The following is a 22,363-nucleotide window of genomic DNA, read 5'->3' as shown; positions in this document are numbered from 1 at the left end:
TTATAAATATCATTTTATTCCGTCTCAATAGCATTAATCAGACATTAAAAACTTTAATGCTCTTTACAAAGAAAAGTATGCAAAAAATAAATCTTCTTTTATCTTGCTAATCTTATAAAAGAAATGCCAAAAATATGTTACAACCATGTTAACACATTAATTGCTAGACTGCTCAGGCATTCCAGGCTTTAGAGACTGAAGTAATGAAAGTTACTATGGAAATAATTCAAGAGAATAAATCAACACATGTTTATAAATGATGATGGATAACATTTCATGCTATAAAGATTATGAATAGGAACATGCAAGTCAACCATATAGTGCTGAATGAGCATATGCGTGCTAGATCTGGACCAAAAGGCACTCAGATCAAAAGGAAAACCAGTAGGTAATGACCAAAAGCAAATACAGCTTAAACCAGGAAACAAGCCAGGTTCATATTATGAAGCAAGCTCTAAGCACAATTCAAAAGTTGACATTAAAGAACAACAAAATACATTTTTGAACCTACAGCTATCATGTTAGTCAAGGGCCTAAAATTTGTGTATGTAGTTCAATTGTTCACCACACGAGGGAGCCTCATGCAGATCTTGCAAAGAGCCAAAATGGTCCATGTGTATGTGAAGAGCTAACACAAGTGCTCTATGCGCAGCTAAGTCAAGTTATTGCTGTCAGCATTCTATCCCAATGGATATATCTTAATATCTCTCGATGTAGCTTCCAGATGGAAGTATTTCATGCTCTAATAATCTCTTATAGTTAGTAGAGATTAAAAAATAACGGTCATAGATTTATTTTACACCGCAAAGTACTGAACTGCCAAAGTGGACTCTCTTAAGGTATATACAGGGGATGGACTCTGTTGTTCTTAGGTAGAAAAGTTTTAAAAATTATAGAATCTTACAGAGACATCAGTATACAAGAGGGAAGGTATACATAAAAAGTTAGAGATTACTTGCATTTATTTATTTGGATTTTTTGTCAAGTAGCTCTTGAGATGGTATACAATACAGACATATTAAGAGTATGTATATAAATATGTGTGGAGGCAAAGGGAAAGCTTGCAGGGGATATACATAACGTATGAAACCATATATATGTTACAATCCATAAAAAAGCAACTGGATTTTTTGACCATGTTTTTTCTGCAGAATGGAATATATGTGAGAATCTGTTGTATTACCTGAATTACCATTGAACTGTATATGTCTAACAGTACAGTATATTAGTTTCATAGCAAACATATATTGATGCTTATATGTACTAAATACACTGAATACAGGTGTATTCAGCATATATTATTATACTGGGTTATTAGTATTATTATACTGGTGTATAATAATATTTTCATTTTTTTCCTGACAATACATGACTTTCCTTTCTGCATAATGGGCATACACATCCTTTGCTATATAGCCCTCCTTTTCTTTCCTTCTTTCCTAGCAGATCTTAAATTATCCAGTAGTTTCCAGCTTTGACTGGGGAAAAAAAGCCAAAAGCAGTCATAGAGCCACAATGCACAGTATGCAATGCAAGAGTTTGGGTTTCTTTCTCCATAGCTGAAACCCAGCCTGGCTCTACCACAAGGACAGGAATGCCTCATCAACAGTGAGAAGACAGCAAAGATCAACTAAGTTGGCAAAACATAGGTCAGTAGGGATCTCATAGTCCAAGTTATAAAGTAACTTGGATTAGGACCGGGTCTAATCTGGGATGGGTGCATTTTACCAGAGTTTGGCAAGCTGTCCCAGAGCTGCTGGGACTCTTTGCCACACGTGCATGTGTTTGCACTTGCTCATTTACCTACTTGCAAACCTCATTTAGTAAAGTATGCAACTACCTCTTCATGTGCTTGTGTTTGCTTGGCCTGAGACAGGGCAGTGACTTCTGATTTCCTGCTGACTTCCCCATTTAGTTTCCTTGTGGAAAGATGGTGGGGACCATTAGATGATCATGTGACTAGATCATAGAAAATGGCAACACCTTTGCCAAATTTCACAGGAGTCACAGATCATGTATTTTAAGTTAGTTTACTTGAGGTACATTGATTCAAATATTGTTGTCCTATGATGCACACTTGTACCCAACTGAAGGTTTGCAAACATGTCAGTTTTATAGTATGTAGATTTATAGCTGTCACATCAGATTTTAAAACTCAGAATTGTCAGCTTCCATATTCCAAGTTATAAAAAAAAGTCATAACTTGGAATTGTTTATTTAATGGATAGTTTCTTTAATGATATATTTTTTAAGCTTAAGTAATACTTTTGATAACAGTATTTCATGTAATTGACAACAGACTGTTTAAAAGATGAATTAAAAACCAATTGAATGCTCTTTGCTTAAGTCAGTGATGTATGGCTTTATTATCTAAATAAAATTTGTTTACAGATACTTGATTAAATATGCATTCAGTATTCCTATTGCACAAAAAAGTATTTTTCTTTTGAAAGAAAATGAGTATCTTACGCGATAGAAAAGTTTTATACACAGCGAAAATCCAATTTCTATTGCTCAGCAGCTCATGCAACATATAGCTGTTATTAGGATTGCAAAATCTTGTAATATTTCTATGGACGTTCATGGGGAGGACAAGGGGAACAATTGACAAAATTCATGTTGCAATATTACAAAGCAAATTCCACCAGTTTTGAATTGTGTTTTGCAAGGGGTAGAGCTTGCATTGCAACATCTTCATCTTGCTGCCAAAATCTCAGCATTCTATGGATGCCTCTGAATATTTCCCAGGAATAGCAGAAAAGTTTATAGTATGGTAAAATAATAATCCCCAAAGTATTCTGAGAGGTTACATCATAAAACTTCATATAGTGACAGGTAATTTATTGTCTGGATGCAATAAAGAAAGTGAGAAAAAATAGTGCAGCCGGATGTTTTTAAGAAGGACAATTGCAATACAATAATAAATGATGGGGGCTTTATGGGTCTTTTACTGTACTATGGACAATTTACAGCATGTAGGAACTAATGTGCACAAGTGTCTTTTCAGCTTCTTTTTCAGGGATATCCGCTAACAACCCCCTTCTGTGTTGCTAAGCTACCACTTCTCCCTCCTCCTCCTCCTCTTCCCCTTTAGTTTCTCATAGAAAAGAGGGGGGGGGAATTGGCTGTGTTATTGAAGAGTATGTTCAGGTGTCTTACATTCTTGGATTTTGTCAACCGATCCACTGTGTAGTCATTGAGTGAATCACCTTTCTCTGGGCCTTCTCCCCATCCCTTCCTCTGGAGACTCCAAGTGTCCATTTAAAACCACCTATCTTTCCCTTCCCTTTTGCCTCTAGTTTGTCCTTCTGTCTGGGGTTTTGCTTCTCTCCTGCCAGGGGGATCCTTCCATCAACTTTTTCACCATCTTCTTCCTCCTGTAGCCACGATTTGCAACTACACAAACAAATTCTCCTGCATGCAATATTTCCTTCTAACCATATGCCTGACACGGTCTGTCCAGCAGCACATTCTGCAGCACTTGCTAAAAGATGGCAACTTACTTCTCAGTCTCTCTCTCACTCTCTCGTTCTCTCTGTCACACACACACACACACACACACACACCACATTCACACACTTCTTCACAGATCAGACCAACAGCTGATTCCCTCAGCTACTATAATAGTGGGTTTCACCCTGGGCTTTAGTCCCCAGTGGAAATATTACATACAGCAGCCACACAAAAATCCTGACTATCATCCAGATCAGCTCATCAACTGCACTCTAAAGTTATATATTAGCTGCTTCTCCCCCTTTTTCCTCTCACTTGCTCACTCAGGCCAGTACCACAATAACAATGCCAGGCCACTAAATCCTTATCCCACACATGAATAGGTACATATGAAATAGGATAGAGGGAAAAAACCCGGACAGAAATGTGACAAACCAACAGGGAAGTGAAAATACCAGTTTTCAGAGATCAGATCAATAGACCTGAAAGTGTAAATGCATGAGTGGTGACTATTCCATAGTGTTATAAGTGAAATCAATAGAAAATAGAAGGTACAGAAGAAACAAACACCATGATTGGGGAGAACGAAATGTACAGGTCATGCTATTGTCTATCTAATGCGAGTTTACTGATATATCTGTGAAACTAAAAACAAATAACATATGCTGGTTGACATGAAAACACCAGTTACTACTAAACCATCACATGCAATATTATTATTTAATTATGCATTCAGTCTTATACTCTTATTAACAACTCATTTGCTTCTGAGAGCTCCCAAAATCTACCCGGCTCTTAAGTTCAGTAAGATGATATATTTCTGGGTCTAACGATAGGACATTATAATTGTTATTGTTTCTCAGATTTGGAGGCCATCAACTCCTGAGGTTTCTGGGTAGCTTACAAAGGTGGAAGAATTTATAATATAATAAAAGGAAAACATGAATATCAGATAGAAATACATTAACAGTGCTGAAAAATTGCTATAATTCCATAGAAACCTTAAGCCCAGGCCTAAGGAACTGAGCCTTCAGAGATTTACAGAAAATTTGAAGGGTTAGGACTGTAGAAGGAGCACTTCCTCAATTCTACAAGGTAACTGTTTAACTGAAGGAATCCAGAGTATATCCACTCTGCCCAATGTACCAGATAGGCATAAACTATTGGAGACAGGAACCCCTCAAATAACCATGTCTGTGCAATGAAACAACTAGCATCTTTACTTGTATTCATAAGTAAGCAATGTCGCTTGTTACAATTACAAAGCTTTTCTGAGGCAAGCGTTACCTTTTCAGTAAAAGTCTGATAACTTCATCTTTTAAGTAGACAGAACATATATCGGTCTCTAGAAGGCATTATTCCTTCATCTTGTCCACACCTGGACAAGATCAAGGAAGCAAGAACTACAAAATCTCAATAAATGGTTTCTAAATACTTGCCTGAGATAAATACAGAATCTTGGAAATGATCAGAGGAGTTTTCATCCTCCTTTATAATAAGTTAATTAAGTTACAGTTTCTTAAACAATTTGAAACACTTCTTCCTAGATTTCTTTCTATCTGAGATAAGTTGCTGTTTATGAGATAAGCTGTCAATTGATCAATCTATTGTTTTCTGGTTTTTTATGTCTGTCCTCTCTTCCATTCCTTTCCCAGCGGTCTACCCTCTATTCACCTTCCTTAATCAGGTCTTAACCCAGAGAGACAAGGACTGAGCAAACAAATGTTGACCCTCTGCTCTCCACATATGTTATCCATGTGCTTGAGAATTACAAACAGAAAATAATCTGCACGAATAGGATAAGCAGTTGATAAGCGTTCCTCAATATAACTTGCTGTAATACTGGAGTCCAAGCAACTAAATTAAAATTCCATTCAAGAGCTATAAGAAAATCACTAAGAAAATCCAGGTCTGTCTGTCTGTCTTTAGGGTTCCTCTCATACTATAACAATAATGTCTAATAGAGTCTCTTTGGTAATATGCTGGATACAGGAGTATAGGAAAACGAATTCTCTTTTCATGCCTTCCAGTGTAGGCTTTCACAAAGGCAGACATTTAAAAGGTTGTATGATGGAAAGGCCTTGCCTTTAAGACCAGCACTTTAAATTGGGCTCAGAAACATCAACAGTGCTGGTGCATTGTAGGGATTGCATTATTTGACTACTTTATACCTATTAATATTCTACTGAAAGCATTCTGAACATAGATGATAGATAGATGATTGATGATAGATAGATAGATAGATAGATAGATAGATAGATAGATAGATAGATAGATAGATAGATAGATAGATAGATGATAGATGATAGATAGATAGATGATAGATAGATAGAATAAAGATATATTGATAATGTTTCTGTTGATAAAAACAAATAAGCACCCTTGCATTCAGTTAATAATATGATTGGAAGGAAAATAATATTTTTCATTTCCTCCTTTATATTGAGTTACATAATAAGCTGAGAATTCAATTTCTCTCCTCTCCGTCCTAAATGTCAGTTTGAATGAAATCTATGTAATATAATGGTATTGTTATATTACAAGAAATGTTTAACCTATGGACTCTCCATTTACACTAGTGTGGTTAGAAAATACAAATCTGAATTCATTGTACAAGATCAATAGACATAAATTCGTTCAAAATAGTACCATTTGTTTTAGTAGTGACTGCACAGTATGACGTTGACTTGGACAAATTATCAGGTATTGGTTTTATTAATTCAGACTTCAGGCAATCTATAAATATTGCATGCTTCACTCGTATATTATTTAACAATAAAGATTTGTGCTGATCATTCTTTTGTAACATAAATTTGATAGACTGATTGGTTTGGATTCTGAGTTGATCTTTAGCACCCAGAATGATTCCCTTTTTCTTCCAGAAGAACTTTAGAGGAAGTAGTATTTGTGCTGACCTAGAGGAATTTTCTCCTTCCCCATCCCCATACAACATCTAGAACAGCAGCACCTCACTAGCTGCTCTGGGGGAGCTGTCAGTGCTGTACAGCATATTTGGGGGAAAGGGAGTTAATAATGATCATGCCCTACCCCCTCCATTTCTACTTGCAAAATAGGATCAAAATGTTGTCTTTGTTTAATAATTTTTTACCCTTTCCATGTTCAGAATTTCACCAAACAGCACTTGTCCTAATAACAGATCTGCAACCCTAAGCAATTTATATTAAGAGAGAAAGTATAAGTACAATAATAAGACTTGGGGTAATCAAAAATTACAGTTTCAGCACATAGTGGTAATATTTTCACTTTAATCAATTAATGGGGAAAGCATATTTTAAATGGCCTTATCAGCTGTATTGTATAATTTTATTTTTTGCTTCATCATGAACTTGGTTTAAGACACCTTGCTCATCCTGCAGGTGATAATAGGATAGGAGTACTGGACATTAAAGACCAGCTGCCATCATGTTCTTATTAGCTAGACATTTGTTATCAATGAAATGCTGCGCAACTATTGTTCCAAGGCTGTTGCTGTAAAACCATAGTGCATTGTAGTTTGTTGGAGGTTAGTAGCACTTGTTAATTTGATCAAGGCTGAAGTTTACGGAGGATAAAGTAAACAATGCAAACTGCAGACACCATCAGTTTCCTATGGGCAGTGAAGTGTAGTTTGTTCCATTTACACTTCACAACAACATCTGATGGGCTTTGTCAGTGCTGCACAGAGTAATTAAACCTGAAATCAATAGCAGGCATTTGTCATGTTTACAGCCGCTCTTTCTGCTGGGTTAAACTCATCAGTTTAGTGCCGTTCTGTTTTACTGCAGAGACACGCTCCATTATTTCTTCAGGTACAGTTGAGATATTCAGTTACATGCCCAATAGTTTGAATACGACAGTAAGATTAAAAGGGGCAGGCAAATGGACAGTTTTGTAATTTATTCACTGTTTTTTTTTAAAACAGTGTTGAATTTCCATTTCTTTCTACCTTTTGTTTTATGAAATTCCTCTTTGCCCCAGGATAATAAATACCCATTTTCCAATAACTGAAAGAAAGATAGTATTGAAATTAAAAGAAAGTTGATGTAGAATAAAACTGTCAGGGTAATATGAACCATGGTTCACTCTTCGTTTTTAAGCACAGACTCATAGCTTCATAGTTCATAACAACATCTTTAAGTATATTTGTCTATTTTTGTACACCAAGTTATGTGTTTAACAATATTCACCTTCATTTTATCAATCCACATTTTCTCAGCGCTGTAGATTAAGGGATCAGAGCATGCTAAATGCCAGAGAGTATTCACTTCAATACTAATGTAGTTAATCTTGGAACCTAAGACATAAAAGAAACATTAAGACACTAAATAGAAAACCCCTATATATTTTTAATCCAGTTCTCATTGGATTCAGTGGGACTTGCTTACATAAAAATAGACAACAGGTTTAATATTTTACAACTGAATCAGTACTGATTTCTTAGGGCCTTTCACCATTGGTATCTTACCTCAAAACAACTTATTCCTGCAGATCCATACAGCTCCCAACCTGATAATGTTGCAAAAGTTATTGAAAGCTTGGCTACACACCCAGGCTTAGGATAAATCCCTTGTTCAGTTTTTCTTAGGATGGTGGATTGGTGGCTCCTCATACTCCCTCAGTGGGCATTTTTGGCATTGTGTTTGTCTTCTGGGTATTTCAGGATTTCTTCTGATTTTTCTTTCTGTTTTAACTATGTAAACTGCACAGCATTGTCTCAAGTTGAGCAGCCTCTAAATTCAAATAAATAACTGTAATACAAATGTATCCTGTCAAAATCCTTTTTCCACTGCATGCCATGATACTGCCTTCATCTCATGTTTCTGACACTGTCCAAAGGCTCTTCAAGGGGTATAAAATCTGTTAGGTTTTATCTTCCATTACTTTGGAAGGAACTCAGGTGACTACAATGACTTGAATCAGAGGCAATAAAAGCACAATAAGGGCTTGCAGAAAATGTCATGCCAGTATAGTTTTCTACCAAGTCCAGGATGCATGGAGAGACCTTCAAGAAAAGGAGTTGCAGCAGCTCATAAAAGTTTCACACCAATAGCTATGCCAATGCAGCCTCAAAAGTAAACATTTTCTGCTTTGGCATACATAAATAGATGGGATGACAAAGCTAGCCTAAAAAGAGGCAATGGATATACTCTATTCCTACTCAACCACTATAGGAAGTTACCAGCCCATCATCAAACTTCTCTTTTTATGTAGAATTATTAAAAAGATTGTGGAGCAATAGACAGGGAAGCAAGTTGCCCACATTACTTCATTCAGGGCTTATATGCAGATGTGGAATGAAAATCTTGCTGCTCACCCTCGTGGATGACTTAGGACTTAGTAGGACTTAGGTTGAGGGAGTACACCCCTTCTACACTTACTTGATTTCGTAGCAGCATTTGATATCATTAATCATGGTATTCATTGGGCCAATCTGCAAGGCTGGAGTTGAAGCACTGTCATTATTTTTCTGTGGTCCTGCTCCTTTCTGAATGGGTAGAATTCCAGATACCTTTGACATTAAGATTGATCTGACTATGCAATGTTTGTGCTCTGATTTACTTTTAAATAAGGTCATTGGAAATCCTTGGAGAAAGTAGCATACAAATCCATGTATAAATATGTATGTTTTCGGATTGCAGGTAATCTTGTTCAGTGTCCACTCATTCAGTGACCACTCAAAGTTATGAGGGTTGTTATGTTATATGAACACAGGATACTTTGATCATGGGGGCCAAGCCTAACAATGGTAACTAGAAATATTGCAACTACTGTCATAAATCAGTGAGATTACTTGACATCATGCTTTATGACCATGTCACTTAGTTACAAAGTTGCTGGTCCCAATTACCTTAGTTAAGTGTAGCTGTAGTTTGGATTCTAAAAATAATTTTGAAAAGTTTAGATCATGTCACAATAAACTGACTGTTTGAACTCTCTCACACTTGATAAATATTAATAATAGAAGAATTCCTAAAGTATCAGTTTTTCCAGAATTTGGACATATTTGCTGTTGATAAATGTGATTTTCAGAAGTATCCACTTTTAGAGAAAATATTCTTTGTAAATTCTAGCACCTCAGTGTGATTGCAGAGGTATTGGAAAATTCTCCTGTGGAAGACCTTCATGTCGTATTTTGCCGTACTTCCGGCATTGGATGTTTCTGATTTTAAAGTCTTTTATCAGATTCTACTGATACGGCAATTGTATTTCTTCCTTGAAGAAAAACACTTTTAAAACTGATATGTATTTGCTCCCAATAATTCATTTTCATTAAAAAAAACTGTAGCATATGAATTGGCCACACCTTTTTTAGAACATCAGTTCTACATTCTGCCCCCAAGTAGGTGAAAAACATGCCAGTATAATTTTGGGAATAGAGGAGGCATGAAGTTTCTTGTTGTTTATCTATTTTTTGCAACAGGTGAATTAATGAATTAATGAAGAAAAAGCTATCCTTCATATGTGTGTTATATTCTGAGCCCTTTTTTTAAATAGAAAAAAAAATGACATGATCATTTGAATTTTCATTACACTCCATAATTTTGTAATTTTTAAAATCAAAAATAAGTATAAATGTTAAGAACGTCAAGAATCCTGAGTTTCTAAATGAAATTAGAAAGATTGTATTTACAACATTAAATAAATTTAAAATTGATGATTAAAAATGTTAGCTAAGGCTTTGTAGCCCTTACAGAAAATCTAGTGTTGATGTGTTTTTGAAAAAAGTTAATAAAAAGAGACTTTCTTCTTTGGTCTATCAAATATAATGGAGCCAAACAAGATTGTTGTAGGTATTTCTAGACATGCTTTAATTCTACATCTAATTTTACATCACCTTCTATTTGTACCCTCCTGTGTTTACCCACTGCTTCATCCATCTGTTTTCTTACCACAAAAATCCATTAAGAAAGGAAGGCAGAATAAGTGTACAATGTCCTCAATTTACAGAGTCATCTATCAAAAATGTGCTAAAACAAACGTAATCCCCTTTGATTTTAGACATGCATAAGTTCAAGGAAAAGATGCTAAAGGTCTTGGAGCAGCCAAAATACAATAGATAACCATTGGATAGTAATAATGAGAGAGAAAGTTACTCATTTGGATTTTGATACAAACATAACATATTGCCCCTTTACAAATTAATACACAATCCAGAAAACATTTCTCTTTTGAACTTTGCCTTTTTATTATGCAAGAATACCATTCTCCAAACATATAAAAATGCATACAAAGCAAAGCACGCCCAGAAAATGGTATATTAGGAAATATATAAATTAACACACAAGGTTTGTTATACATTTTACAATAATGTAGGAATGGAATGGAATGATATAAATTAAGGATTAGGCAAACTGAAAAACTGGGTGAAACAGAAATTGACAAATTTACCTATTCCCAGTAGGAAACAGGATGGGTAGATGAAAAGTTATTTTGTTTTCTAAAAAAGTACTAAGCCAAGTTTATGCTCTGTTACCTCTGTGAGACTATTCTTTATCTGTGCAGAGGTCTGCACAAATAGATAGATTGTTAATTTAATTGTAATGTTGTTAAGATGCAGGCACCATAATGTTGGAAATAGAGCGTTTCATAAGGAGAGACCTCCTACTAGGAGCAACTTTGCTGGCCATCCACTGTTTCACCTTGTAGTTTCAGTGAGTCCAGAAAACAGAATTGTCTTTGAGAATGCAGAATTTAATCAGCATGGAACTTTAAATAGTAGATATAACAGCAGAAGTATATAAGATACTAGTTTGTTGTTAACAAAATATTTGCCTTGTTTATTTCTATCAAACTGTTTTAGAAGTTTGTAATCAAGATGGTTCAGTGAAAATCTGTGAAATTCAGTGAAACTCCTTATCATGGGTAAATAATGGGATTTTGTTTCCTCAAATGCATTGTATGAATTGAAATTCATACAAATCTTGATTCAGAATGTATAACAGAATGCACAACGGATTAACAGAGTTGGAAGTGACCTTGGAGGTCTTTTAGTCCAACCCTCTACTCAAACAGGAAATGATATAGTACAGGGTTTAGTCCAACCCTCTACTATATCATTTCAGACAAATGGTTTTCCAATCTTTTCTTAAAGATCTCCAGTGTTGGCTCACCCACTACTTCTGGAGGCAAGTGGTTCCACTGATTAGGTGTTCTATCTCTCAGGAAATTTCTCCTTAGTTCTAGGTTGGTTCTCTCCTTGATTAGTTTCCATCCGTTGCTTCTTTTCCTGCCTTCAATTGCTTTGGAGAATAGGTTGACCCCCACTTTGTGGCAACCCTTTAGGTATTGGAACACTGCTATCATGACACCAGTAGTCCTTTTTATTAAACTCAAGATACCCAATTCTGCAACTGTTCTTCATATGTCTCAAGTCTGTCAAGTTCCTTCTGTATCTTTTTTTTTTAAAGTTTTTTTAAAAATTAATTAAACAAAAACACAAAAAAAACATCCTTCATTACCTCTTGTAGAAAGCGTGTCGATTGGTTACAGATAACTTTCGTGCATTTCTTCCACAGTCATTACTTATAGTTCATATTAGATTATACATTTTAAATCAAAAATCTTTGTATATCTTACTATCAATGTACCGCCATTCTCATTTGACTACAATTATTTGAATGTGCTTTTACCTCAAATCATTCATATTTAAAAACACAACCACATAATGGCATTCATTAGCTATTTCAAAAATCTTCCAATAACATTACGCCTTTATGACATATTCTAAGTGAAAGTCAATTAATAAAGTTTCTAAACCTTTTTTTCCCCTTTATTTTTCCAACTCGCTGTTTAGAGTTTGTCTCCAAGTTGATTTTGCCAAAACCAGAGCATATATATATTATTAAACAATATCCATTGACATTTCCTTGTTGTTATTATAATTAGTTAAAAATCATTTACTATTTATATCCAACCTCCTCTCATCAAACCCAAAAAACATTACACCTTTATGAAAAATTGGTTAATAAAATTTATAGGTCTTTTTCCCAGATCGCAATTTGCAATTTATATCCTAATTGCTTTTACTAGTTTGTCAATACATGTGTATATCATTAAGCTGTATCCATTATCATTTCATTATTGTTATTATAGTTCATTATTTGTTGATGAATAAACATTTAATAACAATCTAAAAATTACTAAATTCCTACTTATTGATCACCAAAATTAACTATTTTTTTATTATCAACTTTCATTATCAACTTGTATCTTTCCAGCAACAAAACAGTCTTATCTCTCCTGCCAATTGTGGTGTCAGTCTTCTTTTTATCTCCTTTATAAGGTTTTTATAGACTTCTCTCCGCACTTTGTTGCTTGAAGGATCTCTCAGGTAATCTCGTTGCCCTCCATCTGTTATTAAAATTAGCTTGTCTTTGGTTGTCAATCGTGCTTCTGAAAAAAATTCTCTTCTTAAATCCATCATCATTACCCTTTTTTCTTCTTCTGTATCTTGGAATCGGGGGTAGAGCTCCAGTTCGTCGAATTCCCTTTTCCATATGCCCTTCTTTCCACTTTCACCCACATTTGCTCCATTAATAAATTCATCTATTGTCTTATCTTTATCTTCTATGTCTTCATTCTCCCCTTTAATTTTTGGGGCTCCAACCCTTCATTTTTTGCTGTGAGGAACACTAGTTTTTCCAACTTCTTCTCTATTCTCCCATATCCTTCCAATAGATTTTGAATTCCATCCAATATATTTTGGAATTTTAAGGTTTCCTCATCCATGTTTCCAAAAAAGGAGGGGAAAAAAACCAATAGCCACTGCCGCTCTAGCCTTCCAGTCCTCTTTTATTTTTTTATTTTAGGTTGACTTTAAACATAAGTTCTTTTATGCTCTTCAAAGGAGAAGGGTTCTGTTTTTTCCCCTTTCTTTTCCCTGCCAAAATAGTTCTCAAAAGCACCTGTGAAAACAATTCATGCCCTTGGCTCTTTATTAGTTTCTGTAAACAAATTGCAAACCCTTCAGCTACAAAATCAGTAAGATCAAAGAGGAAAAGAGAAGAAATATGTTGTTTCAAAAACTCCAGCCTCTGACCTCTGAGTGGCAGTGTTGCTACTTTTCACTTTCTAATATTTATCTCTGGCTTATAGAAACAAAGTTCTTTAATGAAATTTAATTACAAGTAATAGGAAGAATTGCTAAAATAAAAAGGAAGGTTTTAATCCAGAAGTCAAAAAATAAAGTAACAAAAAGCAGAAGAAAAAAAATTAATCCGTTCACTTTAAGAGGAGAAAATGAAAAACGTTGCAAGCACTTCAAACCACAAAGTATAGAGTGCAAAGAAAAAAAAACTTTCCAAAGCAATCCAATATAGGTTAATTTCGCCGGTTAATTCTTTTGCTTAAGGATTTAATTTGGCTTTTTAAAAAAGTTTCTTTGGGCAGTCTTTCCCAAAATAGAAAAAAATACCTCACCAGATGGACTCACTTTCTCTTTTCACTTCCTTTGAAGGAGGAGCCAACGTCACGATGTTACAATGTGCGGTCTTGACACTCCAAGACCGCCATTGATACATTTGCCGCTGGACGGTCCATGTGGACCTGAGCCATCGTGCAGAGACGCTGATCAGCAAGATGAAGCCTTGCTGGTCTCAGGGACACCGCAAAGTTCCTGATTGACCCAAGGGAAGCTCTTCAAGCCGGTGGTAAACAGGCAGCCCCAGGCTGATGAAATCAGGATGCCTTCGGAAGGAAAGTTCCTTCTGTATCTTGAGCCTATTTCCTGGAGTATTGGCTATTCCTGCCAGCTTGATGTTGTCTGCAAATTTGATGAGTTACGCTTCTATCACCTTGTCTAAATTATTAAGGAAGATATTGAAAAGTACTGGATCTAAAACAAAGTTTTGAAGTACCAACTGCATACTTCTTTCCATGTAAATGCAGTTCCGTTAAGGATTACACATTGAGTGTGGTTGGTTATCAATCCATCTGGTGGCGATGCTGACCTAACCCACATTTTTCTATCTTATCAGGTAAAATGTTGTCGTCATCTTTATCAAATGCCTTACTAAAATCCAAGTAAATTATATCCACAGCATTTCACAGGTCCACTAATTTAGTCACTTTGTCAAGATTTGTTGTATGATTTGTTTTTGACAAACCCATGTTGACTTCTGGTTATGATTACTTTGTTTGTCTCTAGGTGTTCGCAGATTTGTTGCTTGATTATCTTGTCCAGAATCTTTCCAGGTGTTTATGTCAGGCTGATAGGTTTGCAATTTCCTGGATCCATTTTCTTTTCCTTTTTTAATTCATGTTTTCAGAACTGTGAATGTAGGACCAGACAAAGATAAAAAGATGGGGTTTTGTGTCTATAATGTGGAAATGCTATGCAATATGATATAAGTGATATTTTGGAGGTTTTCTCCTTTAACCTGCTATGGGTTTAATATTGAGAGTTGTTTAAATAAGGCCATAAGTAGGGCCTTCTCTGTGATGGGCCCAGCCCTCTGGAATGACCTCCCCCCAGATATCAGGACAACGACCGATCTCCGCTCCTTCCGCACGAAACTCAAGACCCACCTGTTCCAACTAGCCGGCCTGGCTTAACTAGAACCTTCTAACCTCCCTGGCAATTTTAATATTTTAATATTTTAAACGTAAATTTTGGGGTTTTAAAATTATTTTAACTGTTTTAATTTATTGCTATTTATTTTAACCTAGTGGCTTTCACTTGTCTTTGATTGTTAAATATTGATGTCACCTCCTCCATGCCACACTTGTATTTTTGATTTAATTGTACGTCGCCCCGAGTCCCTTTGCGGAGAGGGGGTGACTGATAAATCGAAATAAATAAAATAAATAAATAAAATAAATAAAATTATCTGCATTGCCTTCCCTCTTCTTTTCTGTTTTTTCAATAGAAACAACAAGGATAGTTACCTAGTTCTGAGGCATGCTTTCTAAGAACAAGATTTTTTTTTTGTCTAAGTAGTCATTGAGGCAGCAGAAAAGGTCACCAACAGCTATTTGGTTCACAACATGTCATCTGATGAAAGACCCCTAAAGTTAAGACACTTGTTCTGATTGACATTTTTGGGAAGTCACATCTTCTACTTTCCTGTGCAGTATTTGCTGCAGCAATAATTCAAAAGGCGGAAGACTTCTGAGTATCATTTTAGTGCCTAAGCTCCCCTCCCTTCTCCTGCAAATCTCTCTTCAGATTAAGCTTTTGATTCCAGCTTGCAGAAGCGACATTCTATGTAGAGGTGATCATGGCATCCTCAGGCAGTCAGGGAAATATGGCTGGTAACAGCTGCCTAAGTATACATTAGTGAAAGATGGAGGTTTAATCTGTCACCTGTCTCAGTTTACTATCTAAACATTCTTCCTGTTGAAATAATAACTATCTTAAATTCAGCATTTCTTTGTCCTCTTAACTTAAAGTTAAATAATTTTAAACATAAAACACTTAAACTAAGCATTAATAGATTAAAAGTTTCACCATTGAAATCCAGAAACAATACCCACATCATAAATCTAAATTTAAGTTATCTTACAAATTTCTAATGAAATGGGAGGATTCTACGATATTACTTCAGAAAGGTTATCTTTATCCCGATAGAATTAAATGTATTATGTGAACCAAATTTGATAAAGAATACTTTGTGCTACCAAGATAATCTGCAGTTCTAGTGCAATTATTCTACAAGAAGCATTTCTAAACCATTAGCCTGGACTTTTAAGAGGAGCCAAACTCTTTTAGAATCAGTTGAAAACTCTCCAGCTGGAGGTTTATAATATGAGAAATGTAAATCAGTATGAGAGAGAGGGGGAGAGAGGGAGAAAGTCCACAAAAAGCATTACATCCAGAAAACATTATCTTGGTTAAAAGAGTTTAAATTCTGTCAATTTTCAAGTATGAAATTGAAGGTACTATATGAGTATGTTTGAGGGTGTATGTATTTAAATCTTACCTGAAAGACCACTGGGTGTCAGCCATGTCCATTGCTACTGAATTGTTCAATCAAACAAAATAAGTTACGAGTGAAGTAGAGAAAAAGAAAAGAATAGGCTTGTTGAATCAGAAATTCTGTCAACAATGCTTAAAACATTAAAGGTTTCTGTCAGAGTAACATTTTGACATTGTTCTAATTATTTTTTGTGTTTTATATCATTTTACAAAATAAAATATAAAGGGAGAAATCTTTGGATATTCAGTAGATCTGGGTATTCTAGGAAACAGCTTAAACAAATAAGCCTTTCATCAGAATTGTTTTCTGGAAAAAAAAAAGTATCATTTATCACCATATTAGTTGAAATTGGAAAATAACATCCCAGAAAGCCTATCTGTACAATTTTGGTGAATTTCTATACTAAGATTTTATTATAGAATGCCTTAATCATAATTCAAATATTCTAGTAATTTAATTTGGTAGACCATAAATATATTTCATATTTTAACACAGTTTTCTTCACAAAAGCAAAATGTTCTAATCTTTAAATGAAACAAATCAAAATTTATCTATATAATCTTCATGTAACAAGGGTCATCAATCCAAACATGTTCATACTGGTAATTTAGAAAATATTCATGATTTAAACCACCAGTAATGTTCTCAAAGCAGCTGCATGTATCATTCAAATGTAGTTTTCCTGATCTAAGTAATAGTTATCCAGAACATGAACACAAGAACAACAGTCCAAGGCTCACCATAATCCAGTATTTTGTTTCTCACAGTTATCAACTATATGCCCTTGGGGTGCTGTCAAACAGAAGGTGGAGACATGCCCTATGTCACTGTTTTTGAAAGCATGTTACCCTCAACCTCAAGTTAATATGGCATTTCCAAGACTATTAGCCCTTGATAGGCTTGTCTTCCATTGATTTTATGTCTGTCTGTTTGTCATATTTATATGGATGCCCATCTCACAAGAGCATCATTATTTATTTATTGAGTTTATTTTTTAAGCCATCTCATTGTAATGTATCCCACAATTAATTGTGTTCTTTATGAAGAAATGTTTCCTCTGTTGATTTAAATCTTCAATCATTGGATGACCTTTTTCCCAATATTTGAGAGGGACCAAAACTTTTGCTCCTCTGTTTTGGTCATGACGTGCATTGTTTTATATACCGTAATGGCCCATTAATCTTTATTCCCAGCTAAAAGTTCCAAATCTTCCTAGCCTGTTCTTATACAGAAATTGCTTGAGTCCTTTAGTTTAAACATTAAACATTTAACATGGTAATGCTTATAAGTATCATAAACAAATTTGGTCCTTATTTTGATTTTTTCTTTGTCAGGTTTTCATTTTCAAATTTTCTTTTTCCTTATGCCAAATGTCATAACATTATTTTAAAAATTCTTATTAATTCCACACCTACATCTTACATCAGATCAATGTCACCATTTAGGATGAAATTAAGAATTGCTTTCTTTGTCTTCTAAAACATATTCATTTAGACTATTTAGAGATTTTGTTTCTTTGTCATAACCTAAATTTGAATGCACCAAGCCTATGTGAGAATAGCTGAAGTCCTACATTATTACAAAAGCTTCTCCTTTGCACGCCTCCATGATTTCTTTCACCTTCTGCATTTTGATCAGGTGGGCAATAGCATATCCTTAAATCTAGTTTATATTAGATATTGCCATCCATAGTGATTCTGTGGAGGAATCCAGTGTTCCAATACTTTCTAGTACATTAGATTTTATATCCTATATGATACAAAGAGCATCACTTTCCCCACTATACCCTTCCATGTCCTTCCTATAAAGTTTATTAAGAATGACTGTTTTCTACTTATTCTTTCTGATATACCATGTTTCTGTTATACCCATTATACCTGTGTTCCCATTTGTAGCCAAGCATTCTAATTCTCCCATCCTGGCATGGAGACTGCTAACATTGGCAAGGAAGCATATAAATATTAGTATTAATATTGGGTCCTCTTTGAAATAGGGCATCAGGCCCTTTTTCTGTTATTGCTGACATGAACCTTTCTCATAGGCTTTTGATTTCCAGTCTGATCTGAACGTCATGACTATCCATTAAGCCATTATCAACATTAATCCTATCTCTTACTGTATTTTCTAAAATACCTACACTGTTTCTCATCTGTTGACTTTCTTTCAAGATTCAGTTTGAAAGCAGCTCTGGTGCTTGCCTAATATAAAAAACCAGCAGCCTAATTTCATTTTGGTTTCTTTGTCTTGTACACATTTAAAGTTCCTCAGTGCCTAATCAGTCTAGTCCCTTATATTTGCTGTCACTGTCCTATACAGTGGCATTTCATCAGCACACAGAAAAAAAGGTGAGAATTGTGTCACAATGCCACAATATTTCATCATTCTTACCTACCCTTGCCTCTCTCCACCCACACATTAAGATTTCTAAGTTCTGTCTGTCTAGCTGGGCTTGTATTTGGAAAATATTGTATTTCTGTAAAAGTTATCTCAATGGTTTTGCTGCAGATTGGCAAGTCACCAAGCAAACTATGCATGTGTCATGTCTAAACTCATTCATGCTCAAAATGAAAGAATATAACTTCATCTCTCAAGGATTAGATCCCACCTGCAAGAACATTTTCATTATTCTGAAAATGATGTCTTCCTTGCTATCAGAGTTATCATATATTGGCAGCTGAAAGAAGAGTTTCATGAAGTCTTTTCTCATACTCCTTCAGCATAATCACCTTGATTTCAAAGGTACATACTTGTTCCTGAGAGCTGGGAGCTCATTGTATCAAGTATAAAGCTACTGCTTGTGCCTACAGATGAATAGCTATTGACCTGCTACCTCACACATTGGACAACGTTCTCACTGTTCTTGCACCATGGCATGAGAGGGTGTTTTTTGCCCTCCCCAGGCTGTTGGCTTATTTTGAAACAGTGGTTTGTCTGAAGGAAACTGATAGCAGAAAGGAAAGGAGGTACTTAAGTTAGGGGTTTTATTTTTCCTCAGCAATTTCCCCACTATTGAATAATTGTCAGTTTCTTACATCAAACAAGAAATGTCTTTTTTTTTTGCATGCATAATATTTGGAGAACATAAATCCCCCCAAAAACCCTCAGTCCCACAAAAAAATTATAAAGGTAATTGAACAATTATTTACATTCTGTGAAATAACTTTATATCTATTAAGTGATAAGAAACAACAATTGATTCACAGGATCACATTGCAAATAAAATGTTCGTGATAGTTTTATAGCCTCATACAATATACATTCAAGAACAGTTTCACAATCATAGTTTACATATCTCTTCAAGCAACAATGATCAGACTAACTGAAGTATTACACTTTCTAAGAGGGTCTCTTGGACGGTCTTTTATTCTTCCAAAGAGTCCTGACTCTTCCCCAGGTCTCTGGGATAGGAGAGGTCAGAGCAACATGAGAATGTGGGTTGCATCAAGAAGGTACAGTTGTGGCATCTTTTTCTGTTTTTCAGTTTTATCACTGTTGTTTTTATGATTGTATGCATTTTAATTGGTTGTAAGAAGCCCAGAGTTGGTATTAAGATGCCTGGCTATAAGAATATTTTAAATAAAAATAAATAAAAGAAAATAAAACATTTTCTTTTGGAATCTAAATGTTGGCTTTTGATGTTCTTGGTTAAGTTTAAGCTATAAATTCCTGTACCTAGTTTTACATCATGACTAATGTAATTAATGTCTCTGGGTTGTGCTTTATTTCCCTTATGACTTGGGTCTTAATGTTATAAAACATATTTCATAAATCAGCAAGGATTAGAAGAGTATTGTAGAATATATCATCACCAATTACATATACAAATCTATTCCTGAGGGATTTTATATCTAGTTTAGGGGTTTTTTGACAGCCATTTTTCAGTAGAAGAATTATTTTGTATTCTGTTACTCATACCTCCCAACAAGGTGGTTGATGTTATTGCTTTTACATATTATTGATTAGAGTATGAAACAGTATATACAGTATTAAGTTTGTGTTTATAATGTAAACATGATGTATAGCTAACATACGTAATATATGACTTTACTTATAAACATATATGTAGTAGCTTTTAAAAATTGTTTGTAATGGCAAACTAGAATAACTCTCCTCAGATTTCCCTGGATGATGTACTGGACGAAAACCTACGCTTAGCACGAGAGTATCAGATGCTCCAGATATGCTATCTAAATGATAAAAATCAACTTATGGACTTCTATGACCATAAAGAGAGAGCTGAAGCTGCGTTACGGGATCAACAGGAGGTATGATAAAAATGTGTTATTTTTAACATTTTGTTTTTTTAATTATAATTACTACCAACTAATGTCAGAAAGTAAAACTGAAAGTATATCAAGCAATATATTTCTCTCATGTTCTTTTGGTCTATTATTCATTTTATACTTTATAAAGGAAAATATCATTTTTGTCAACCATGCTAGTTTGCCTCAGTTTGGATTGTATTAATCTAAGGACAATGGAATTTAAAAAGGGAGTAGAGATTATTGCAGTTGGCTATTAAATTTGACTATCATGATTTGGTTCTTGGTGATTAGGAGGCAGAACTCTCATTTATTTGTTTATTTGGTTTACTCAAGTTTATAGGCTGCTTTAATCATAAATGGACTCTAAGTGGCTTATATTACATAAAAAGATTAAAATGATAAATGTAACAGAAAATAACCCAGACCCAGATGACACTTTATTGACATAGGGACTTTCAAGGTACAACCTGATCTTATTGGATGGGCAAAGGTGCAGGGGGCCCTAGTCAGCTCTTATGCCATATTAGACTTTAAAAATAACAAGTAGAACCTTAAATGATACCCAGAAGCCAACTGGCAACCATTACAACACTCATAGTAGTGACATCATCCAGGCATACAACAAGACATGCCCATAAATATGCAAGTCATGCAAACTGTAACTTCTGGATTATTCTTTTGGGAGGTGAGGGTACCAGTATGATTGATTACAGAGTAATATTCTTAAATTTGCCTTCCAATGAAAGGATAGTTCTCTATTCTGATGTAATCATTTCCCACTTTTGAATGTTGACATTTAGTATGCAGACAGGACCACAAGGCATGAAGGAGACTGCTTGAGTGTCGAATTCCCAAATTAAGTGGACTAGCAAGCCTATGGTAACAGCCTCACAGCTTTTTAATATCTCCAAAGGATCCCATTTTAAATTATCTTTGAGGGTTATGAAGAATATTTATGAAGCTCTAGCTATTTATCAACACATTACCAGTTGTACTCAGAAACATCTAAAATCTAATATTACTCCCAGTTAAAAACTCATTCCAAAGTTCAAGCTTTGGCTTAATAAATAATGTGTTGTAACTAAGGCTAAATTAGCAATGTGTGCAGGTTGATCACCTTTAACAGCAACCTTCGCTCTGAGGATGCTGGTTTGGCCCCGGAAAACAATAGATAAGACACTTCTAAATAAGAAGAAATTGATAGAGCAAATGATAAGATATAGTAAAAAAAATGAGAAAAGCAGGCCAAGATAGAAAAACTCTACTGCCTTCTGGTATCTTAACTGTCAATTCAATTCCAAAAATCTACTTCCGGGGCAGGGACTTCTGATCTGCCTGAAAAATAAGTCTGCCATTTTTGTGAGCTATTTAATATAAAAACAAATAAATCAGACCCATGAGTTGTAATTTCTCGTCCTGTCCCAGCCATCACTTCAGAGAGTTCCAAACTTTGCAAAACGATGATGCCATCAGAGGGCATCTGATTCCTGTTGAACTCCTAAAATCAAATTTTGAATGGTTTGTTTGTTTAGCCTATGGCATCTACAGAGATCATACAGTCACTGATATACAGCACCAATAAACCACATTATCCGTACTCTATTTCCCCCCAAATAAGACATCTCCGGATAATAATCCCAATCGGGCTTTAGAGAGCATGCACTAAAATAAGCCCTTCCCCAAAAATAAGCCCTTCCCAAAAATATTGCAACACAGCAGCAGCCATGA

The 22,363-nt window shown here is 35.0% G+C and overlaps 1 protein-coding gene across 4 annotated transcripts in view; it reads left to right on the top strand.

Moving 5' to 3' along the window:
• Positions 1-22,363, top strand: part of CCDC178 (coiled-coil domain containing 178) — a 156,744-nt gene that overhangs the window by 90,573 nt on the left and 43,808 nt on the right. For 3 of the 4 annotated variants that reach the window (XM_081952665.1, XM_081952664.1, XM_081952663.1), the window contains exon 18: positions 20,486-20,635. The exons of the other annotated variant lie outside the window; for it this stretch is intronic. In XM_081952665.1, coding sequence (XP_081808791.1) covers positions 20,486-20,635 — 150 coding nt within the window. The remainder of the gene's footprint in view (positions 1-20,485; positions 20,636-22,363) is intronic. 4 annotated transcript variants of the gene reach the window in all.

This window comes from Natrix helvetica (genome assembly GCF_964273705.1).
Source record: "Natrix helvetica genome assembly, chromosome: 4".
NCBI lineage: Eukaryota > Metazoa > Chordata > Lepidosauria > Squamata > Natricidae > Natrix > Natrix helvetica.
Note: the sequence above shows the minus strand (reverse complement) of the source record. Positions and strands in the feature narration are given on the sequence as shown.